This window comes from Macaca mulatta, chromosome 14 (assembly GCF_049350105.2).
Source record: "Macaca mulatta isolate MMU2019108-1 chromosome 14, T2T-MMU8v2.0, whole genome shotgun sequence".
Classification (NCBI taxonomy): Eukaryota; Metazoa; Chordata; class Mammalia; order Primates; family Cercopithecidae; genus Macaca; species Macaca mulatta.
This window is the reverse complement of record NC_133419.1, coordinates 74,208,591-74,226,668: the sequence shown is the minus strand read 5'-3', so window position 1 is coordinate 74,226,668 and position 18,078 is coordinate 74,208,591. Positions and strand designations below refer to the sequence as shown.

At 44.3% G+C, this 18,078-nt stretch overlaps 1 protein-coding gene across 4 annotated transcripts in view; it reads right to left on the bottom strand.

Moving 5' to 3' along the window:
• Positions 1–18,078, bottom strand: part of MRPL48 (mitochondrial ribosomal protein L48) — a 92,954-nt gene that overhangs the window by 49,304 nt on the left and 25,572 nt on the right. For 3 of the 4 annotated variants that reach the window (XR_013404106.1, XM_015115184.3, XM_077963776.1), the window contains exon 4: positions 2,109–2,197. Coding sequence is in view for 3 of the 4 variants with exons in the window: in XM_015115184.3 (XP_014970670.1) it covers positions 2,109–2,197 (89 nt within the window). In the remaining variant the exon portion in view is untranslated. Of the gene's footprint in view, positions 1–2,108; positions 2,198–4,493; positions 4,560–18,078 lie in introns of those variants that run through there. The other variant, XM_028833808.2, reaches the window with a different exon arrangement.

Genomic DNA, 18,078 nt, shown 5'->3' with positions numbered 1-18,078 from the left:
ATTTTTAGTGGAGACGGGGTTTCATTGTGTTAGCCAGGATGGTCTCGATCTCCTGACCTCGTGATCCGCCCGTCTCGGCCTCCCAAAGTGCTGGGATTACAGGCTTGAGCCACCGCGCCCGGCCGTCTTGGAGATATTCTAATCCAGATTTCTCAACCTTTGTGAAAAGTCTGATAAAATCTATGGACTCTCTTCCCAGAAAAATTCACCTACAGCAAATATTTTACATATAATTTCAGGACCCGCCATGCCTAGACGGGGAAGGCTGACTTACCCAAAGTCACAAGGCAGAAAAGTGGCAGAACAAAGCCTAGAACACAACTTTCCTTGTTCCTAATTCAGCAGACTTCCCACTACAAAGGACCAATTTTAGTAGGGCATTTGTTTCCTGTTGGGGAGCCTGCCTAATACAGGTCTGATAGGTAGTAGTGTTCTTCTCCTGAAATTCCTTACTCTAAGGACGAGCTCAGAAGAACATGGCAAGGTTAGTGGCTTCTAAGGCCCAAATACAGTGGAATTGGACCTTGCCAAGAAGAGAGAGGTAAATAGGAAATATGTGTGGTTGCGTGGAAGCATTAAAATCAGCTAAAGAACCAAGAGCTGTTGAAGTCTCCCCAAAATCTCCCCCACTGTACTGTTTGCACGAAGTGACAGGCAGATTGAAAGCCAGATCTTCTACCTTGCATGCTGTTTCCACCCCATAAGAAAATCCTCTGCACACACATAGAAATCTAATTGGAGCCAAAGAAATGGGCTAAATAATTTCATAATGCTTAGAACTAATACCCACTTATCTGTGATAAAGGATTCAAGAAGCACATAATTTATTTATTTATTTATTTTTGAGACAGAGCCTCGCTCTGTTGCCCAGGCTGAAGTACAGTGGTGTGATCTCGGCTCACTGCAATCTCCGCCTCCTGGGATCAAGGGATTCTCGTGCCTCAGCATTCCGAGTAGTTAGGATTACCGGCACGTGCCACCACGCTCGGCTAATTTTTGTATTTCTAGTAGAAACGGGGTTTCTGCCGTGTTGGTCAGGCTGGTCTTGCAACTCTTGACCTCAAGAGATCTGCCTGCCTCAGCTTCCCAAAGTCCTGGGATTACAGGTGTGAGCCACCACACCCGGCCTATTTTAGATTTGAAAATACAGTAAGAATCAGTTATCCCAGCACTTTGGGAGGTCAAGGCAGGGAGATCACTTGAGGTCAGGAGTTCAAGACCTGGCCTGGTCAACATGGTAAAACCCCACCTCTACTAAAAATACAAAAATTAGCCAGGCGTGGCGGCACACGCCTATAATTCCTGCCACTTGGGAGGCTGAAGCACGAGAATAGCTTGAACCAGGGAGGCAAAGGTTGCAGTGAGCTGAGATCATGCCACTGCACTCCAGCCTGGGCAACAGAGTGAGACTCCATCTCAAAAAAACCTAACAAACAAAAAAGAACCAGTTATTTGGCTGAAAATATCAATCTACCTCTACTTGCCACAACTCATTCACTCAACTAAACTGAATTATCATTTCCATTATGAAGTCCATAATGAACTAAGTACACTACTAGGAAGATTTTTTTAAAGTATTACAAATAATAAAATCGGGCCAGGCACGGTGGCTCATGCCTATAATCCCAATGCTTCCAGAGACTGAAGCAGGAGGATCACTTGAGGCCAGGAGCTTGAGACCAGCCTGGGCAATACAGCAAGACCCTGTCTCTATTAAAAAAAATTTATTAGATGGGCATGGTGGCGAGAGCCTATAGAACCAGCTACTTGGGAGGCTGAGGTGGAAGGATTCCTTGCACCTAGGAGATCAAGACCGCAGTGAGCCGTGATCATGCCACTGCACTCCAGCCTAGGTGACAAAGCAAGACCCTCAAAAAAAAAATTTCAAACCATTTGCTTTTTACTATGATAACCTGGCCTAGGGATAAGACTGGAAGTTGGTAGAAATATCTCCAGTCTGGAAATTCCAAACTAATAACTGGCAAGGATTAAGGAGGCAACTCTATCATTTCTAGCTCCAATATTATCCAAACTATACATATCTGATCTTCAGGTTTTTGCAAAAGTTGCACGTTACCCTTTTCCAAAAGACTTCCCCTGCCCCTTACCTCTTCTGCTTTAATTAAGTGCTTGTATTTTCCAATGCCATGGGTGGGCTTTGTCTTGTAGGGCCGACTGGCACTTAGTAGAATTCCACCTAAAAGAGAGAAAATAAGACAAACCTGTTTTTTTGTTGTTGCTATTATTGTTGTTTTTTAAGAGACAGGGTCTTGCTCTGTCACCCAAGCTGGGGTGTAATGCCATCTCATAGCTCATTGCAGCCTCAAACTCCTAAGTACAAGATAGTCTCCTGCCTTGGCCCACCCCCCACCCCCTGACCCCAAGTAGCTGGGACTACAGGCATGTGCTACCATGCCCAGTTAGTATTTTTTATTTTTTGTAGAGCTGGAGTCTTGCTATGTTGCCCAAGCTGGTCTGGAACTCCTTCCACCTCAGCCTCCCGGGGTGCCAGGATTACAGGTGTGAGCTACCACGCCTAGCCTGGACTACAAATTAAAAAAAATATATATATATACACACACACACACACACACACACATATACACACATACATATATATATATATATAAAACAAGGTAACCGTAAGGATTTTTAAAAATAATCTCAGAGTAGAAATCTTTTTAAGCATGAAACAAAATCTAGAAATCAAATATTAATAAACTTAGCTATATAAAAAGTTAAAACTGGGCCGGGCACGGTGGCTCAAGCCTGTAATCCCAGCACTTTGGGAGGCCGAGACGGGCGGATCACGAGGTCAGGAGATCGAGACCATCCTGGCTAACATGGTGAAACCCTGTCTCTACTAAAAAAAATACAAAAAACTGGCCGGGCGCGGTGGCTCAAGCCTGTAATCCCAGCACTTTGGGAGGCCGAGACGGGTGGATCACGAGGTCAGGAGATCGAGACCATCCTGGCTAACATGGTGAAACCCCGTCTCTACTAAAAAATAACAAAAAACTAGCCGGGCGTGGTGGCAGGCGCCTGTAGTCCCAGCTACTCGGGAGGCTGAGGCAGGAGAATGGCGTGAACCCGGGAGGCGGAGCTTGCAGTGAGCTGAGATCCGGCCACTGCACTCCAGCCTGGGCGACAGAGCGAGACTCTGTCTCAAAAAAAAAAAAAAAAAAAAAAGTTAAAACTTCTGTTCAACAACAACAAAAAAATAAAGTTAAAGAATAGATGTCTAGAAAAAGTACAAAGCACATGTAACAGAAATGCTAATTTCCTTAACATACAATAACTATATTAAAACCTCTTTCTAAGCTCCTCTAGGGACACACAGATGATTTGAGGGGACAAATTCTCCACTGCAATACTGGGAAGATTTGGTGGTAGCTGACCTCTTGTTGGTTTAAAGGGCCATAGATATTTATTGATCCTGGGCTGATTCTCAGTTTATCCCCTTATTCACTCCTTTTGGCTCCTAGAATATGCCCGATCCCCACTAATCTTTCTTTGAGAAATTCTCTCCTGATAAAGCCACTGGCAGTAAGGAGATAAAATACATTCTCAGAGGGTTCTCATCTCTTCTTGTTCCTCAACAGGCAATAATCCTTTTGAGGTTTTCTTTCTTTCTTTCGAAAAAAAATCCTTTCCCCTGCCCTTTTGAAGTTTTCTAACTGTGACTGTATAGAGAAAGAGACAGGCAGCAAAAATAGCCAACAAAGAGGAAGATCATAGAGCTCCATAAAGTCTTTTTTTTTTTTTGAGCTGGAGTCTCGTTCCGTAACCCAGGCTGGAGTGCAATGGCACGATCTCAGCTGACTACAACTTCCGCCTCCCAGGTTCAAGTGATTCTCCTGCCTCAGCCTCCTGAGTAGCTGGGATTACAGGCACGTGCCACCACACCCGGCTAATTTTTCTATTTTCAGTAGAGTCGGGGTTTCACCATGTTGGTCATGCTGGTCTCGAACTGACCTCATGATCTACCCGCCTCGGCCTCCCAAAGTGCTGGCACTGCAGGCGTGAACCACCGCGCCCGGCCATAAAGTTTTACAAAACATCTAACTTGATTTATTTGTGCTGATCTGAAAACAGCCTCCAACAAATATCGTTAAGTGAGCAACAAAAAAAACAAACCGAAAGTGTAGAACAGTATACAGGTATGCTACTAATGGATTAAAAAAATTGGGTCTTGGCCAGGTGCGGTGGCTCACGCCTGTAATCCCAGCACTTTGGGAGGCTGAGGCAGGAGGATCACGAAGTCAGGAGTTCACGACCTGACCAACATGGTGAAACCCCATCTCTACTAAAAATATAAAAATTAGTTGGGCATGGTGGCACACAGCTACTCAGGAGGCTGAGGCAGGAGAATTGCTTGAACCCAGGAGGCGGAGGTTGCAGTGAGCTGAGATCGCGCCACTGCACTCCAGCCTGGGTGTCAGACCGAGGCTTCGTCTCAAAAAAAAAAAAAAAGGGGGGGGGTCTTTACATACACATACATTGTGGTAGACCCAGAGAGGTAGACCCAGATAGCTAGAGTGGTAGCATGTGTCCGTAGTCCCAGCTGTGGGGAAAAGAAAGAGAGATCAGACTGTTACTGTGTCTATATAGAAAGAAGTAGACATAAGAGACTCCATTTTGTTCTGTATTTGAGATGCTATTAATCTGTGACCCTACCCCCAACCCTGTCCTTGCAAGAGACATGTGCTGTGGTGACTCAAGGGTTAATGGATTTGGGGCTGTGCAGGACGTGCTTTGTTAAACAAGTGCCTGAAGGCAAGTATGCTTGTGAAAAGTCATCACCAGGCCGGCGCGGTGGCTCAAGCCTGTAATCCCAGCACTTTGGGAGGCCGAGGCGGGCGGACCACAAGGTCAGGAGATCGAGACCATCCTGGCTAACACGGTGAAACTCCGTCTCTACTAAAGACACAAAAAACTAGCCAGGCGAGGTGGCGGGCGCCTGTAGTCCCAGCTACTTGGGAGGCTGAGGCAGGAGAATGGCGTAAACCCAGGAGGCGGAGCTTGCAGTGAGCTGAGATCCGGCCACTGCACTCCAGCCTGGGGGACAGAGAAAGACTCCGTCTCAAAAAAAAAAAAAAAAAAAAAAAAAAAGTCATCACCGTTCTCTTAATCTCAAGTACCCAGGGACACATACACTGCTGAAGGGAAGGTTGCAGGGACCTCTGCCTAGGAAAGCTAGGTATTGTCCAAGGTTTCTCCCCATGTGATAGTCTGAAATATGGCCTCGTGGGAAGGGAAAGACCTGATTGTCCCCCAGCCAGATACCGGTGAAGGGTCTGTGCTGAGGAGGATTAGTATAAGAGGAAAGAAGGCCTCTTGGCAGTTGAGATAGAGAAAGGCATCTGTCTCCTGCTCATCCCTGGGCAATGGAACTGGAACGTCTCGGTATAAAACCCGATTGTATGTTCTATTTACTGAGATGGGAGAAAACCGCCTTAGGTCTGGAGGTGGGACATGCTAGTGGCAATGCTGCTCTTTATGAACTGAAAATGTTTATGGAGATGTTTGCGTATGCACATCAAGGCACAGCACTTTTCCTTAAACTTATTCATGTCACAGAGATCTTTATTCATATATCTTTCTGCTGACCTTCTCCCTACTATGACCCTATTGTCCCGCCACTTCCTCTTTTTCAAGATGGTAAAGATAATGATCAATAAATACTGAGGGAACTCAGAGACCGGTGCCTTGCCTCCCCTGGGCCCACTTTCCTTTCTCTATACTTTGTCTCTGTGTCTCTTTCTTTTCTCAGGTCTCAGAAACGCCTACAGATGTGGAGGGGCAGGCCAGCCCTTCACCAGCTACTCAGGAGGCTGAGGCAGGAGGATTGCTTGAGATCAGGAGTTTGACGCTGTAGTGCAAATAGCTGCTGCACTTCAGCCTAGGCAACATAAGGAGATCCTGTCTCTAAATTTAAAAAAAAAAAAAAAAAAAAAGAAAAGAAAAGATGGGTAGAGATAAGAAACTGAAATCAGATCACGTCTCACTATATTTTTGTATTCTAGAAGTTCAAGTGTTATAACCTAGTGGTTATGGACACAGGCTGTTCAGTCAGATAGACCTGAGTTTAAATAGACTTCCCACCTGTTACTTTCTGGTTACTTTCAGCAAAGTTTTTTGAGCTATTATTTCTTCTTTATTTATAAATGAGGATAACAAAGAGGTTAAAGGATAACATGTGTATGTATGTCTATCTATATGTATGTGTATGTGGCATCAAGATATGGGCAGCAAGTCCTTCCTTGAAGAGGGATCTTCAAGCTGCTGTGGTCCTGCCCTTATTTCTTCAGGGTCACCACTCTGTGGGGGACTAAACACAAGATAGTGTGAAGAAGTCTAAGTCAGTGGTCCCCAACCTTTTTGGCACTAGGGACCAATGTCACGGAAGACAATTTTTCCACAGATGTGAGGAGTGGGGAAATGGTTTTGGGATGATTCAAGTGTGTTACATTTATTGTGTATGTTATTTATATTATTACATTGTAATATATAATGAAATAATTATACAACTCACCATAATGTAGAAATCAGTGAGAGCCCTGAGCTTGTTTTCCTGCAACTAGACGGTCCCATATGGGGATGATGGGAGACAGTGATAGAACATCAGGCATTAGATTCTCATAAGGAGTAGTGCTCAACCTGGATCCCTCATATGTGCAGTTCACAATAGAGTTCATGCTCCTATGAGAACCTAATGCCACAGCTGATCTGAGATGAGACAGAGCTCAGGTGATAATCTGAGTGATGGGGAGAGGCTGGGAGTGGCTGTAAATACAGATGAAGCTTCCCTGGCTCACCTGCCCCTCATTTCCTGCTGTGTGGCCTGGTTCCTAACAGGTCACAGACCACTTACTGGTCCATGGCCTGGGGTTTGGGGATTCCTGATCTAAGTGACATCAAGTAAAAGTTTTCTTAGGCCTCTCTTTTCAGAAATGGGCTTCCAAGTAGGTTTGCTCTGTGTGAGGCCTATCAGAGACAGTCCTGGCTTCAGAGAACTTCCCTACATTTACAATCCACACTATTTCATCAAGACAACCCAGAAATATCATGGATCCCTTCCACAATATGTATTAGTCCACATTTACAATTTCATGCCAATAACTGTATAGACACTGAGACAGTTACAAATAAAATATGCTACTTTTCCCTTGAGATACTCGAGGCATACTATGAAAGGAAGATGGGAAAGCAGATAATCACCTTACGGTGTACTAAGTACTTTAATGGACATGTGAGCAATGTCATAGGTGCTCAGAGGAAGAAAAAAGTAACTCTGCCTTTGGAGTGGGGCTGCAGGGTGCAGGGAAATAGGTTCAGAAGAGGCAATAGCTGCATTCTTGAAAGCAGAGTAAGAGTTTACCATGTAAGGAGTAGGGTGGTATTTTTGGCTAGAGGTTCCCAAAGAGCACAGAATATAACCAAGGTATCTTCCTGACTGCTGCCCCAGTTTCATCTCTCTGAATCTGACCTTTTGCAACTTTGGGCTCTAGACTCTCCAACCTGAGGACCCACCCATGGAGCTGATATCCAAATCTCTTTGATGGGTATACAGTGATCCTCAGGTCAGGGCCTTGCAAATGAATCTCATTGAAGAAGATTTTATTACAACTCAAAATAAGAGCTCCTAAAAAGCACTGAACTCTCCAAAGTATAATCATCCATTCAACAAATATTTATTATTACCTATCAGGGTAGGCAGCAACAATTATACTGCACAACCATATGAATGGCACACACCAGAATTGTGCAGTGTACAACCAACCTAATATCCATGGCAGGCTCGACAGGTACCATGCATTGCCCTAGAAGCTGGGGCTATAACAATGAACAAAGGCTAAGTCCCTGCAATACAGAACCTGCCACCTGCTGGGCGCGGTGGCTCAAGCCTGTAATCCCAGCACTTTGGGAGGCCGAGACGGGCAAATCACGAGGTCAGGAGATCGAGACCATCCTGGCTAACACGGTGAAACCCCGTCTCTACTAAAAAAAAATACAAAAAACTAGCCGGGCGTGGTGGCGGGCGCCTCTAGTCCCAGCTACTCGGGAGGCTGAGGCAGGAGAATGGCGTAAACCTGGGAGGCGGAGCTTGCAGTGAGCTGAACTGCACTCCAGCCTGGGCAACAGAGCAAGACTCCATCTCAAAAAAAAAAAAAAAAAAAAAAAACAAAGAACCTGCCACCTAGGGAGACAGACAATAATATCAATGCAAGGTGATAAGGGCTGTCTATAAGCACTGTTCCGGGGAGGGGCACACGAAGAACTTGAGTGTCAGGAAAGGATTCTTAGACTGGGTGGCTTTTAAGTAAAACTTCAAGGATAAGTAGGAGTTAGGAGAAAACATGGTATAGGCAGAGAAAGAGCCAGAGAGAATTTTAAAGTAGAGCATGAGGATCAGGGTGGCAAGAGATGAACTTAGAGAAGGCAAAGCTTAGGAAGGGCTTAATTATTGAGTACTAATGATATCCCAGGCACTGTGCAAAGGGTTGGGGACAAGGCCAATAAAACTCTGCTTATGGAGATTATAGTCTAGTGGGAGGAGAGAATCATTAGACTTATAGTCACAAAGTAAATATAAGATTACAAATTGTGGCCAGGTGTGGTAGCTCATGCCTGTAATCTCAACACTTTGGGAGGCTGAGGCAGGAGGATCGCTTGAGGCCAGGAGTTTAAGACCAGCTGGGCAATATAGAAGAGACCCTGTCTCTACGAAAAGGAAAAAAAAAAAATTAGCTGCACATGGTGGCATGTGCCTATAGCCCTAGCTACTCAGGAGGCTGTGATGGGAGGATTGCTTGAGCCCAGTTCAAGGCTGCAGTGAACTATTATCATGCTGCTACACTCCAGTGTGGGCAACAGAGCAAGACCCTCTCTCCTATAAAAAGTAATTACAAATTCTGATAAGTGATAAAAACAAAAAGCACAGGGATGGCTATGGTGATACAACAGGTAGGCCTATTTTTAGAACAGAATATCAGGGAAGGCCTCTGTGAAAAAATGAGATTTTAACTGAAACCAGAATTCAGAAGAAAATTATAATAGTGGTTATCCCCAGGGGGGATAGTGGGGCGGGGGAAGTGGCTAGAAAGGCAAGAGAGTTACTTATATTCCTTTGCACCTTTTAAAATCTGTTCCTTGTATACATGTATTATCCACTCAAAAACAAATAAATAAAATAAGATATTGGAAATAGAAGTGTACTGGATGAAAAAAATGGAGGATGGGGTGTTCCAGGTAGAGGAAACAGCATGTGTAAAGGCCCTAATGTAACACACAGCTTGGGACATTCAAGGAACAGAAAAGCTGTCAGTGTGACTGAAGCAAAGTGAGAGGGACAGAATGCACGCAAGACATGAGAGTGGGCTGGGCAAAGTGGCTGACACCTGTAATCGCAGCATTTTGGGAGGCTGGGGCGGGTGATCACTTGAGGTCATGAGTTTGAGACCAGCCTAGCCAACATGGTGAATCCCTGTCTCTACTAAAAACACAAAAGTTAGCCGGGTGTGATGGTACATGCCTGTAGCCCCTACTACTCAGGAAGCTGAGGCAGGAGAATCACTTGAACCTGAGAGGTGGAGTTTGCAGTGAGCAGAGACTGAGCCACTGTACTCCAGCCTGGGTGACAGAGTGAAACACTGTCTCAAAAAAGAAAGAACCAGAGTGAGTAGTGGTAGGAATCAACCATGCTGGGCCTTGTTAAAGGTGTGGATTTCATCCTGAACAGTCATAAGCAGGGAAGCACGTCTGATATATGTTTTTAAAAGATCATTTTGGTTGTTATGTGAAGTGAGTGGGGAGATTAGATTGGTAGCCCCTGCTAAGTTGTTGATCTGCACCTACACCCTCCAACATCCCTCTCTTCTATTCCTCCCTTGAGAACTGACAGATTAATCCTTTTAAAATAAAAATCTAATCATGTGGCCAGGCGCGGTGGCTCAAGCCTGTAATCCCAGCACTTTGGGAGGCCGAGACGGGCAGATCACGAGGTCAGAAGATCGAGACCATCCTGGCTAACACGGTGAAACCCCGTCTCTACTAAAAAATACAAAAAATTAGCCGGGCAAGGTGGCGGGTGCCTGTAGTCCCAGCTACTCCGGAGGCTGAGGCAGGAGAATGGCGTAAACCCGGGAGGCGGAGCTTGCAGTGAGCTGAGATCCGGCGACTGCACTCCAGCCTGGGCGACAGAGCGAGACTCCGTCTCAAAAAAAAAAAAATCTAATCATGTTACTCTCATTAATTAACCCTTTATTTATTACACACACACAATTGTTTGTTTGCTTGTTTTGAGACAGGATCTTGCTCTGTTGCCCAGGCTGGGGGGCAATGGCACGATCTTGGTCACTGCAACCTTGACCTCCCTGGGCTCAGGTGATCCTCCCATCTCAACCTCCTGAGTAGCTGGTACTACAGGTGCGTGCCACCACACCAGGTTAATTTTTGGATTTCTTGTAGATATGCGGTTTTGCCATGTTGCCCAGGCTGGACAACTGTTTTAAAATATAGGTATTTACTATTTGTCAGGCACTATGCCAGGCACTCTAAAGACAACAATGAAAGAGACAGAAGGTAAAATTTTGATGGTTTTCTGCTGCCCAAAGTTTGAAATTCTTAGGTAAGCACTTAAGGATCTTGATTTTATAATCTAGATCTAACTATTTCATCTCATTCTCCCACTCCTCTAGATTTTTTAAACCCTGCTCCCCAGCCACAGAGCTACACTTGCCATTCTTGCCACAGTTCTCATGCCTCTGTGCCTTCCTCGGGTGTTTACCCTGCTGGGACTATACCTCTTGGACAGTGAAATTCTACACAGCCTCCAGAGCCAGCTCAAATGTTACCATCTCTGTGAAACTCTTCTGCTGCCCTAAATATACAAAGATGAAGAGTTTAATTCATAGTAATAGCTCTACCATGCCTCCATTATATAATAAAACATTTTGTGTAAATAAAAAAGAAAACTTATATGTCAATCACTATCTTTAAGTATTACATAGAAACTCAATCATCTATCTGTAATTTCAAAAAGCAGAACCAAAAAGGATATTTGAGATAATGACACATCGTAGGTGAAAGTACTGCAAATGTTTGCCTCAGCCTCTTATCTACTGGAATTCCTTGGCAAGGAGGCATTTTAAAATTCGGTTTGGAGCAATTCCTATAATTAGTGCAGCTGCTTAATTAAGAAGCTGGTTCAAACCACTGTTAAATGAACCATTCTCCCCTTAAATGAAAGGTTTTGGTCAAATTACCAGTGGTTAAACTGCTTAATTAGCCAGTTGTTTTAATTATAAAATTTACAAGTTTGAAAGCCTCTGATTTCCAGTAAGTTCAACTGAATTCTTTTCCCCTGTGTCATGTCAATAAGTAGGTTTCCTGCTATCACATTAACATTGCAGCCTCCTGAGAGAAAACGCAACTCTTCACTAACGAAAGACACAAAACTCCAGGGTTTCAAATGGAGGCTTTGAAAATCTTTCAGTTACCACAATTATAAGACATAATCACGCACTGACGTTTCGCACAGCATTCCCCTTTCCTTTACATATGCCAGAGACAACTGTCCTTCAATGTTCTTGTTTATTAAACTGAGAACTAAACCCATCAATCCAGGATGGGGATAAACAACTTTGTTTTAATTATTTCTCATTCGGAATTGGGATAAGCATTTTTAGCAGGACTATGCAGGTAGGGAAAGAAAAAAATTGGGGTAGCCCCAGCCAAGAAGCTAATTACAGGTTATTCTCTCCACTCAACAGACTGTAAGGCCCTCCAGGGCAGAAAAAATGCCATCACCTGGCAAACAGTATGTGCTCGGTAAGTGTATATTTATAAACAAAACAAAACAAAACAAAAATGGTTCTTAAGATATTTTACCAAAACAATCTGCAATGATTTGTCCCTGGCAGTTGCCCACATTTTTCAAAATTTCTTTTCAAATTTCTTTCAGCTGTTCTAATTATACTGAACTACTTGGATCTGAATATACCATGCTTCTCTGCTTCTACCTTTTTATTCATGCTGTAATGAGAGCACTCTAAGTTCCCTTCATCTAGTCTCTTTAGATCTAGTTTTATATATTTACTTCTGTCTATTTATATTTAAATCAATAAGAAAAAGGTGGTCACCACAATTAAGCCCCTCCTTGGATAGAGCAGCTGGAATGGTCCCCAGAGCCCACACACGGAGTGGATGGGTGAAGGCAGGAATGGGGCACTTTCCCTACTCTTGCTTTCTGAGTATCATTGTAATTCCATTTTGAAATTTCTGACTTTAAAGTTATCTCGGCCAGGCGCGGTGGCTCAAGCCTGTAATCCCAGCACTTTGGGAGGCCGAGACGGGCGGATCACGAGGTCAGGAGATCGAGACCATCCTGGCTAACACGGTGAAACCCCGTCTCTACTAAAAATACAAAAAATTAGCCGGGCGAGGTGGCGGGCGCAGTCCCAGCTACTCCGGAGGCTGAGGCAGGAGAATGGTGTGAACCCGGGAGGCGGAGCTTGCAGTGAGCCGAGATCGCGCCACTGCACTCCAGCCTGGGTGACAGAGCAACACTCAGTCTCAAAAAAAAAAAAAAAGTTATCTCAGGCTGGGTGCAGTGGCTGACACCTGTAATCCCAACACTTCGGATGGCTGAGATGGGAGGATTACTTGAGGCCAGGAAATCAAGACCAGCCTAGGCAACACAGCAAGACCCTGTCTCCACAAAAAATTGAAAAAATAAAAAATTAGCTGGGCATGGTAGCGCATACCTGTAATCCCAGCTACTCAAGAGGCTGAGGCAGGAGGACTGCTTGAACCCAGAAGTTCGAGGCTGCAGGGAGCTATGATCATGCCACTGTACTCAAGCCTGGACCACAAGCAAGACCCTCTCTCTCACAAAAACAAAAACAACAACAAAAATATATATCTGAAAGAACCTATAAAAAATGCCAACAAAGCTGTGTGCTTTCAAGTGGAAATTATCTTTCTGAGCCAACATTAGTGAGTTATTCTGGGCCCTGGAACCTTCTACGGACTAGTATTCTCCAACCACAGTTGAAACATGGGCAAAGGAAAGAATAAATAAATAGCAAGGAAATGTACAAAAATATGTTCAACCAACTAGTAATCAAAGACATGGAAATTCCAAACACAAGGGAAAGTATATTTTAACCTACAATATTAGCAAATATTAAAAATAATACTCGATGTTGATGAGTATATAAAATAGGATTCTCAAATAGAGAAGTAAAAAATGGTGCCATCTTTCTGGAGAGCAATTTAGTAACACACATCAATCAATAGCTTTAAAAGTGTGTGTTTCCTTTGACCCAACAGTTCTACTTTCAGAAATGTACCCTAAGTAATCAGACAATGGCACAAACATTATTGCACAAGAATGTTCATCACAGTGTTGTTTCCATTGCAAAATCTTGGTAACAACTTAAATTTCTCCAAATAGAAAAATGTTGAACAAATTATGCTCCTATCCCCACATATCTTTTCAAAAAATAATTCCTATTGCATCTTTTACAATAGCAATTTAACATGCCCTATTTGATGCCAACTTCAAAAACAAAATAAATAGGCTGGGCCTGGTGGCTCACGCCTATAATCCCAGCACTTTGGGAGGCCCAAGCAGGTGGATCACCTGAGGTCAGGAGTTACACACCAGCCTAGCCAACATGGTGAAACCCCGTCTCTATTAAAAAAAAAATACAAAAACAATTAGCCAGGCATGGTAGCACACACCTGTAATCCCGGCTGCTCAGGAGGCTGAGGCAGGAGAATCACTTGAACCTGGGAGCTGGAGGTTGCAGTGAGCCGAGATGGCACCAGTGCACTCCAGCATGGGTGACAGAGTGAGACTCCATCTAAAAATAATAATAAATAAAATAAATAAAAAATGACCTCTGAATTAGGTAGCTACCAGATATTAAAATATACTACAGGTTGGGTGCGGTGGCTCACGCCTGTAATCCCAGCAATCTGGGAGGCAAGGCGGGCGGATCACCTAAGGTGGGGAGTTTGAGACTAGCCTGGCCAACATGGAGAAACCCTTTACTAAAAATACAAAATTATCCAGGCATAGTGGCGCATGCCTGTAATCCTAGCTACTCAAGAGGCTGAGGCAGGAGAACCGCTTGAACCGGGAGGCAGAGGTTGAGGCTGGTCAAGATCATGCCATTGCACTCTAGCCTGGGCAACAAGAGCAAAACTCCATCTCAAAAATAAAAAACTAAAATATACTATAAAACTATAGTAACCAAAAAGCTTTAAAACAATTTCATACTGGCATCAAATATATATACAGATCAATAAAACAAAATGAAGTTTAAAAAGTAGTTCCGAGCCAGGCCCAGTGGCTCATGCCTGTGAACCTAGAGGTATGAGAAGCAAAGGCAGGAGGACTGTTTAAGCTCAGGACTTCAAGACCAGCCTGGGCAACATAGGGAGACCCTGTCTTTATAAAAACAATAAAAACTAAAAGTCAGGCATGGTAGCACAGGCCTGTAGTCCCAGCTACTGAGGAGGCATGTGGGAGGATGGCTCGAGCATGGGAGGTTGAAGCTGCAGTAAGCTGTGATGCTGCCACTACACTCCAGCCCGGGTGACAGACTGAGCAGTCCCAGCACTTTGGGAGGCCGAGGCAGGAGGATTACATAGTGAGACCTAGTCTCTATGTTTAAAAATTTTTAAGTAAAAACAAACAAACAAACAAAAAATATCCCTAGACTTAGGCTGGGTGTTGTGGCTCACACATGTAATCTCAGCACTTTGGGAGGCCAAGGTGGAAGGATCCCTAGAACCTAGGAACTCAAGACTGTGGTGAACTGTGATGGCATCAAAGTCTGGGCAGCAAAGAGAGATCCTGACTCTAAATAAAAAATTTTAAAATCCCAGATCTATACAGGAACTTAGAATATGATAAAGGCTACATTCTCAAACCTCCTGGAAAAACATGGATTTTTTTTTTTTTTTTCTTTTTTTGAGATGGAGTTTCGCTCTTGTTGCCCAGGTTGGAGTACAATGGTGCGGTCTCGGCTCACTGCAACCTCTGCCTCTCAGGTTCAAGCGATTCTCCTGCCTCAGCCTCCTGAGTAGCTGAGATTACAGGAGCGCCACCACGCCCGGCTAATTTTTCTATTTTTAGTAGAGATAGGGTTTCACCATGTTGGTCAGGCTGGTTGTAAACTCCTGACCTCAGGTGATCCACCCACCTCGAACTTCCAAAGTGCTGGGATTACAAGCATGAGCCACACTGCCCAGACAAAAATGTGGATATTTTAATAAATGTTGAAACAACTGACTTCATTCATTCATTAAGGGGGAGAAACTGTATCCATGCCCCACTTATAATTTCAGATGAAACACTTATTTATTTATTTATTTCTTTATTAGACCAAGTCTTGCTCTGTCATCCAGGCTGACGTGCAGTGGCAAGACATCTCGACTCACTGCAACCTCCACCTCCCAGGTTCAAGGGATTCTCCTTCAGCTGCCTGAGTAGCTGGGATTACAGGCGTGTGGCAACCACACCTGGCTAATTTTTGTATTTTTAGTAGAGACAGAGTTTCGCCATGTTGACCAGGCTGGTCTGGAACTCCTGACCTCAAGTGATCCATCCGTCTCAGCCTCCCAAAGTGCCAGGATTACAGGCATGAGCCACCACGCCCAGGCTCACTTTTTTTTTTTACTTGAGACAGAGGATCGCTCCTGTCGCCTAGGCTTGAGTACAATGGCGCCATCTTGTCTCACTGCAACCTCCGCCTCCCGGGTTCAACCAATTCTCCTGCCTCAGCCTCCCAAGTAGTTGGGATTACAGGCATGCATCACCACGCCTGGCTAATTTTTGTATTTTTAGTAGAGATGGGGTTTCACCGTATTGGCCAGGCTGGTCTCGAACTCCTGACCTCAGGTGATCCACCGGCCTCAGCCTCCCAAAGTGCTGGGATTATAGGCGTGAGCCACCGCGCCTAGCCTCACTCTTTTTTTTCTTTTTGAGACATGATCTTGTGCTGTCACCCAGGCTAGAGTACAGTGGCACAATCATAGCTCACTGCAACTTCAATCTGACTCATGCAATCCTCCTACCTCAGTCTTCGTCTTCTGAGTAGCTGGGACCACAGGCACTGGTTATCCCACCAGGCTAATTATTTTATTTTTTGTAGAGATGGGGGTCTCCCTATTTTGTCCAGGCTGGCCTTGAACTCCTGGGTTCAGGTGATCTTCCCTTCAACCTCCCAAAGTGCTGAGGTTATAGGTGTAAGCCACTACACCTGGTCTGGACCACATATTTAAAAGAAAAAATATACATCAGAAGGTAACATGAAGGACTTTTCAAAATAATCTTAGAGTAGAAAATATCTTTTTAAGCATGAAACAAAATCTAGAAATCAAAGATTAATAAATATAACTATATAAAAATCTAAAGCTTCTGTTTAATGAAAAAAACACAAACATAAAGTCAAGGGATAAATGACTAGAAAAAGTACAAGCATATGTAACAGAGAAATGCTAATTTCCTTAATATATAAGAACTATATTGGCTGGGCGCGGTGGCTCAAGCCTGTAATCCCAACACTTTGGGAGGCCGAGACGGGCGGATCATGAGGTCAGGAGATCGAGACCATCCTGGCTAACACAGTGAAACCCCGTCTCTACTAAAAAATACAAAAAATTAGCCGGGCGAGGTGGTGGGCGCCTGTAGTCCCACCTACTCAGGAGGCTGAGGCAGGAGAATGGCGTAAACCTGGGAGGCGGAGCTTGCAGTGAGCTGAGATCCGGCCACTGCACTCCAGCCTGGGCGACAGAGCAAGACTCCATCTCAAAAAAAAAAAAAAAAAAGAAAGAACTATATTAAAAGTTCTTACAAATCAAAAATGGAAAAGTAAACAATCCAATAGAAAAACTGACAAAAAACATAAATGGGCCAAGCATGGTGGCTCACGCCTGTAATCCCAGCACTTTGGGAGGCCAAAGTGGGTGAATCATCTGAGGTCAGGAGTTAGAGACCAAACCTGGCCAACATGGCGAAACCCTGTCTCTACTAAAAATACAAAAAAAATTAGCCAGGCATGGTGGCACATTCCTGTAGTCCCAACTACTCAGGAGGCTGAGGCAGGAGAATCACCTGAACCCAAGAGGCAGAGGTTGCAGTGAGCCGAGATCATGCCACTGCACTCTAGCCTGGTTGACAGAGTGAGACTCTCAAAAATAAATAAATCAATAAATCAATAAATAGGCAATTCATTAGGAAAGAAATACAAATGGCAAATAACCATATGAAAAGATGACAAACTCAAGACACGCAAATTAAAATGAGACATAATTTTCACTAACAAAAAAAAATTTTTTTTTTAGGCCAGGTGCAATGGCTCACACCTGTAATCTTAGCACAATGGGAGGCCGAGGTGGGTGAATCATCTGAGGTCAGGAGTTAGAGACCAGCCTGGCCAACATGGTGAAACTCTTGTCTCTACTAATAAATACAAAAAGGCACGCATGGTGGCGCATGCCTATAGTCCCATCTACTTGGGAGGCTGAGGCAGGGGAATCTCTTGAACCCAGGAGGTAGAAGTTGCAGTGAGCCAAGATCGTGCCACTGTAGTCCAGTCTGGGTGACAGAATGTGTCTCAGTCTCAGAAAAAAAAAAAAGGCCGGGCGCAGTGGCTCACGCCTGTAACCCCAGCACTTTGGGAGGCCGAGGCAGGCGGATCACAAGGTCAGGAGATCGAGACCATCCTGGCTAACATGGTGAAACTCCGTCTCTACTAAAAATACAAAAAATTAGCTGGGCATGGTGGTGGGCACATGTAGTCCCAGCTACTCAGGAGGCTGAGGCAGGAGAATGGCATGAACCCAGGAGGCGGAGCTTGCAGTGAGCCGAGATCGCCCCACTGCACACTAGCCTGGGCGACAGAGCCAGACTCCATCTAAATATATATATATATATATATATATATATATATATATTTATTTATTTATTTATTTATTTAGACATGGGATCCTGCTGTATCGCCCAGGCTAGAGTGTGGCATCTATTCACAGACAAAATGAAAGTGCATTACAGTCTCAAAC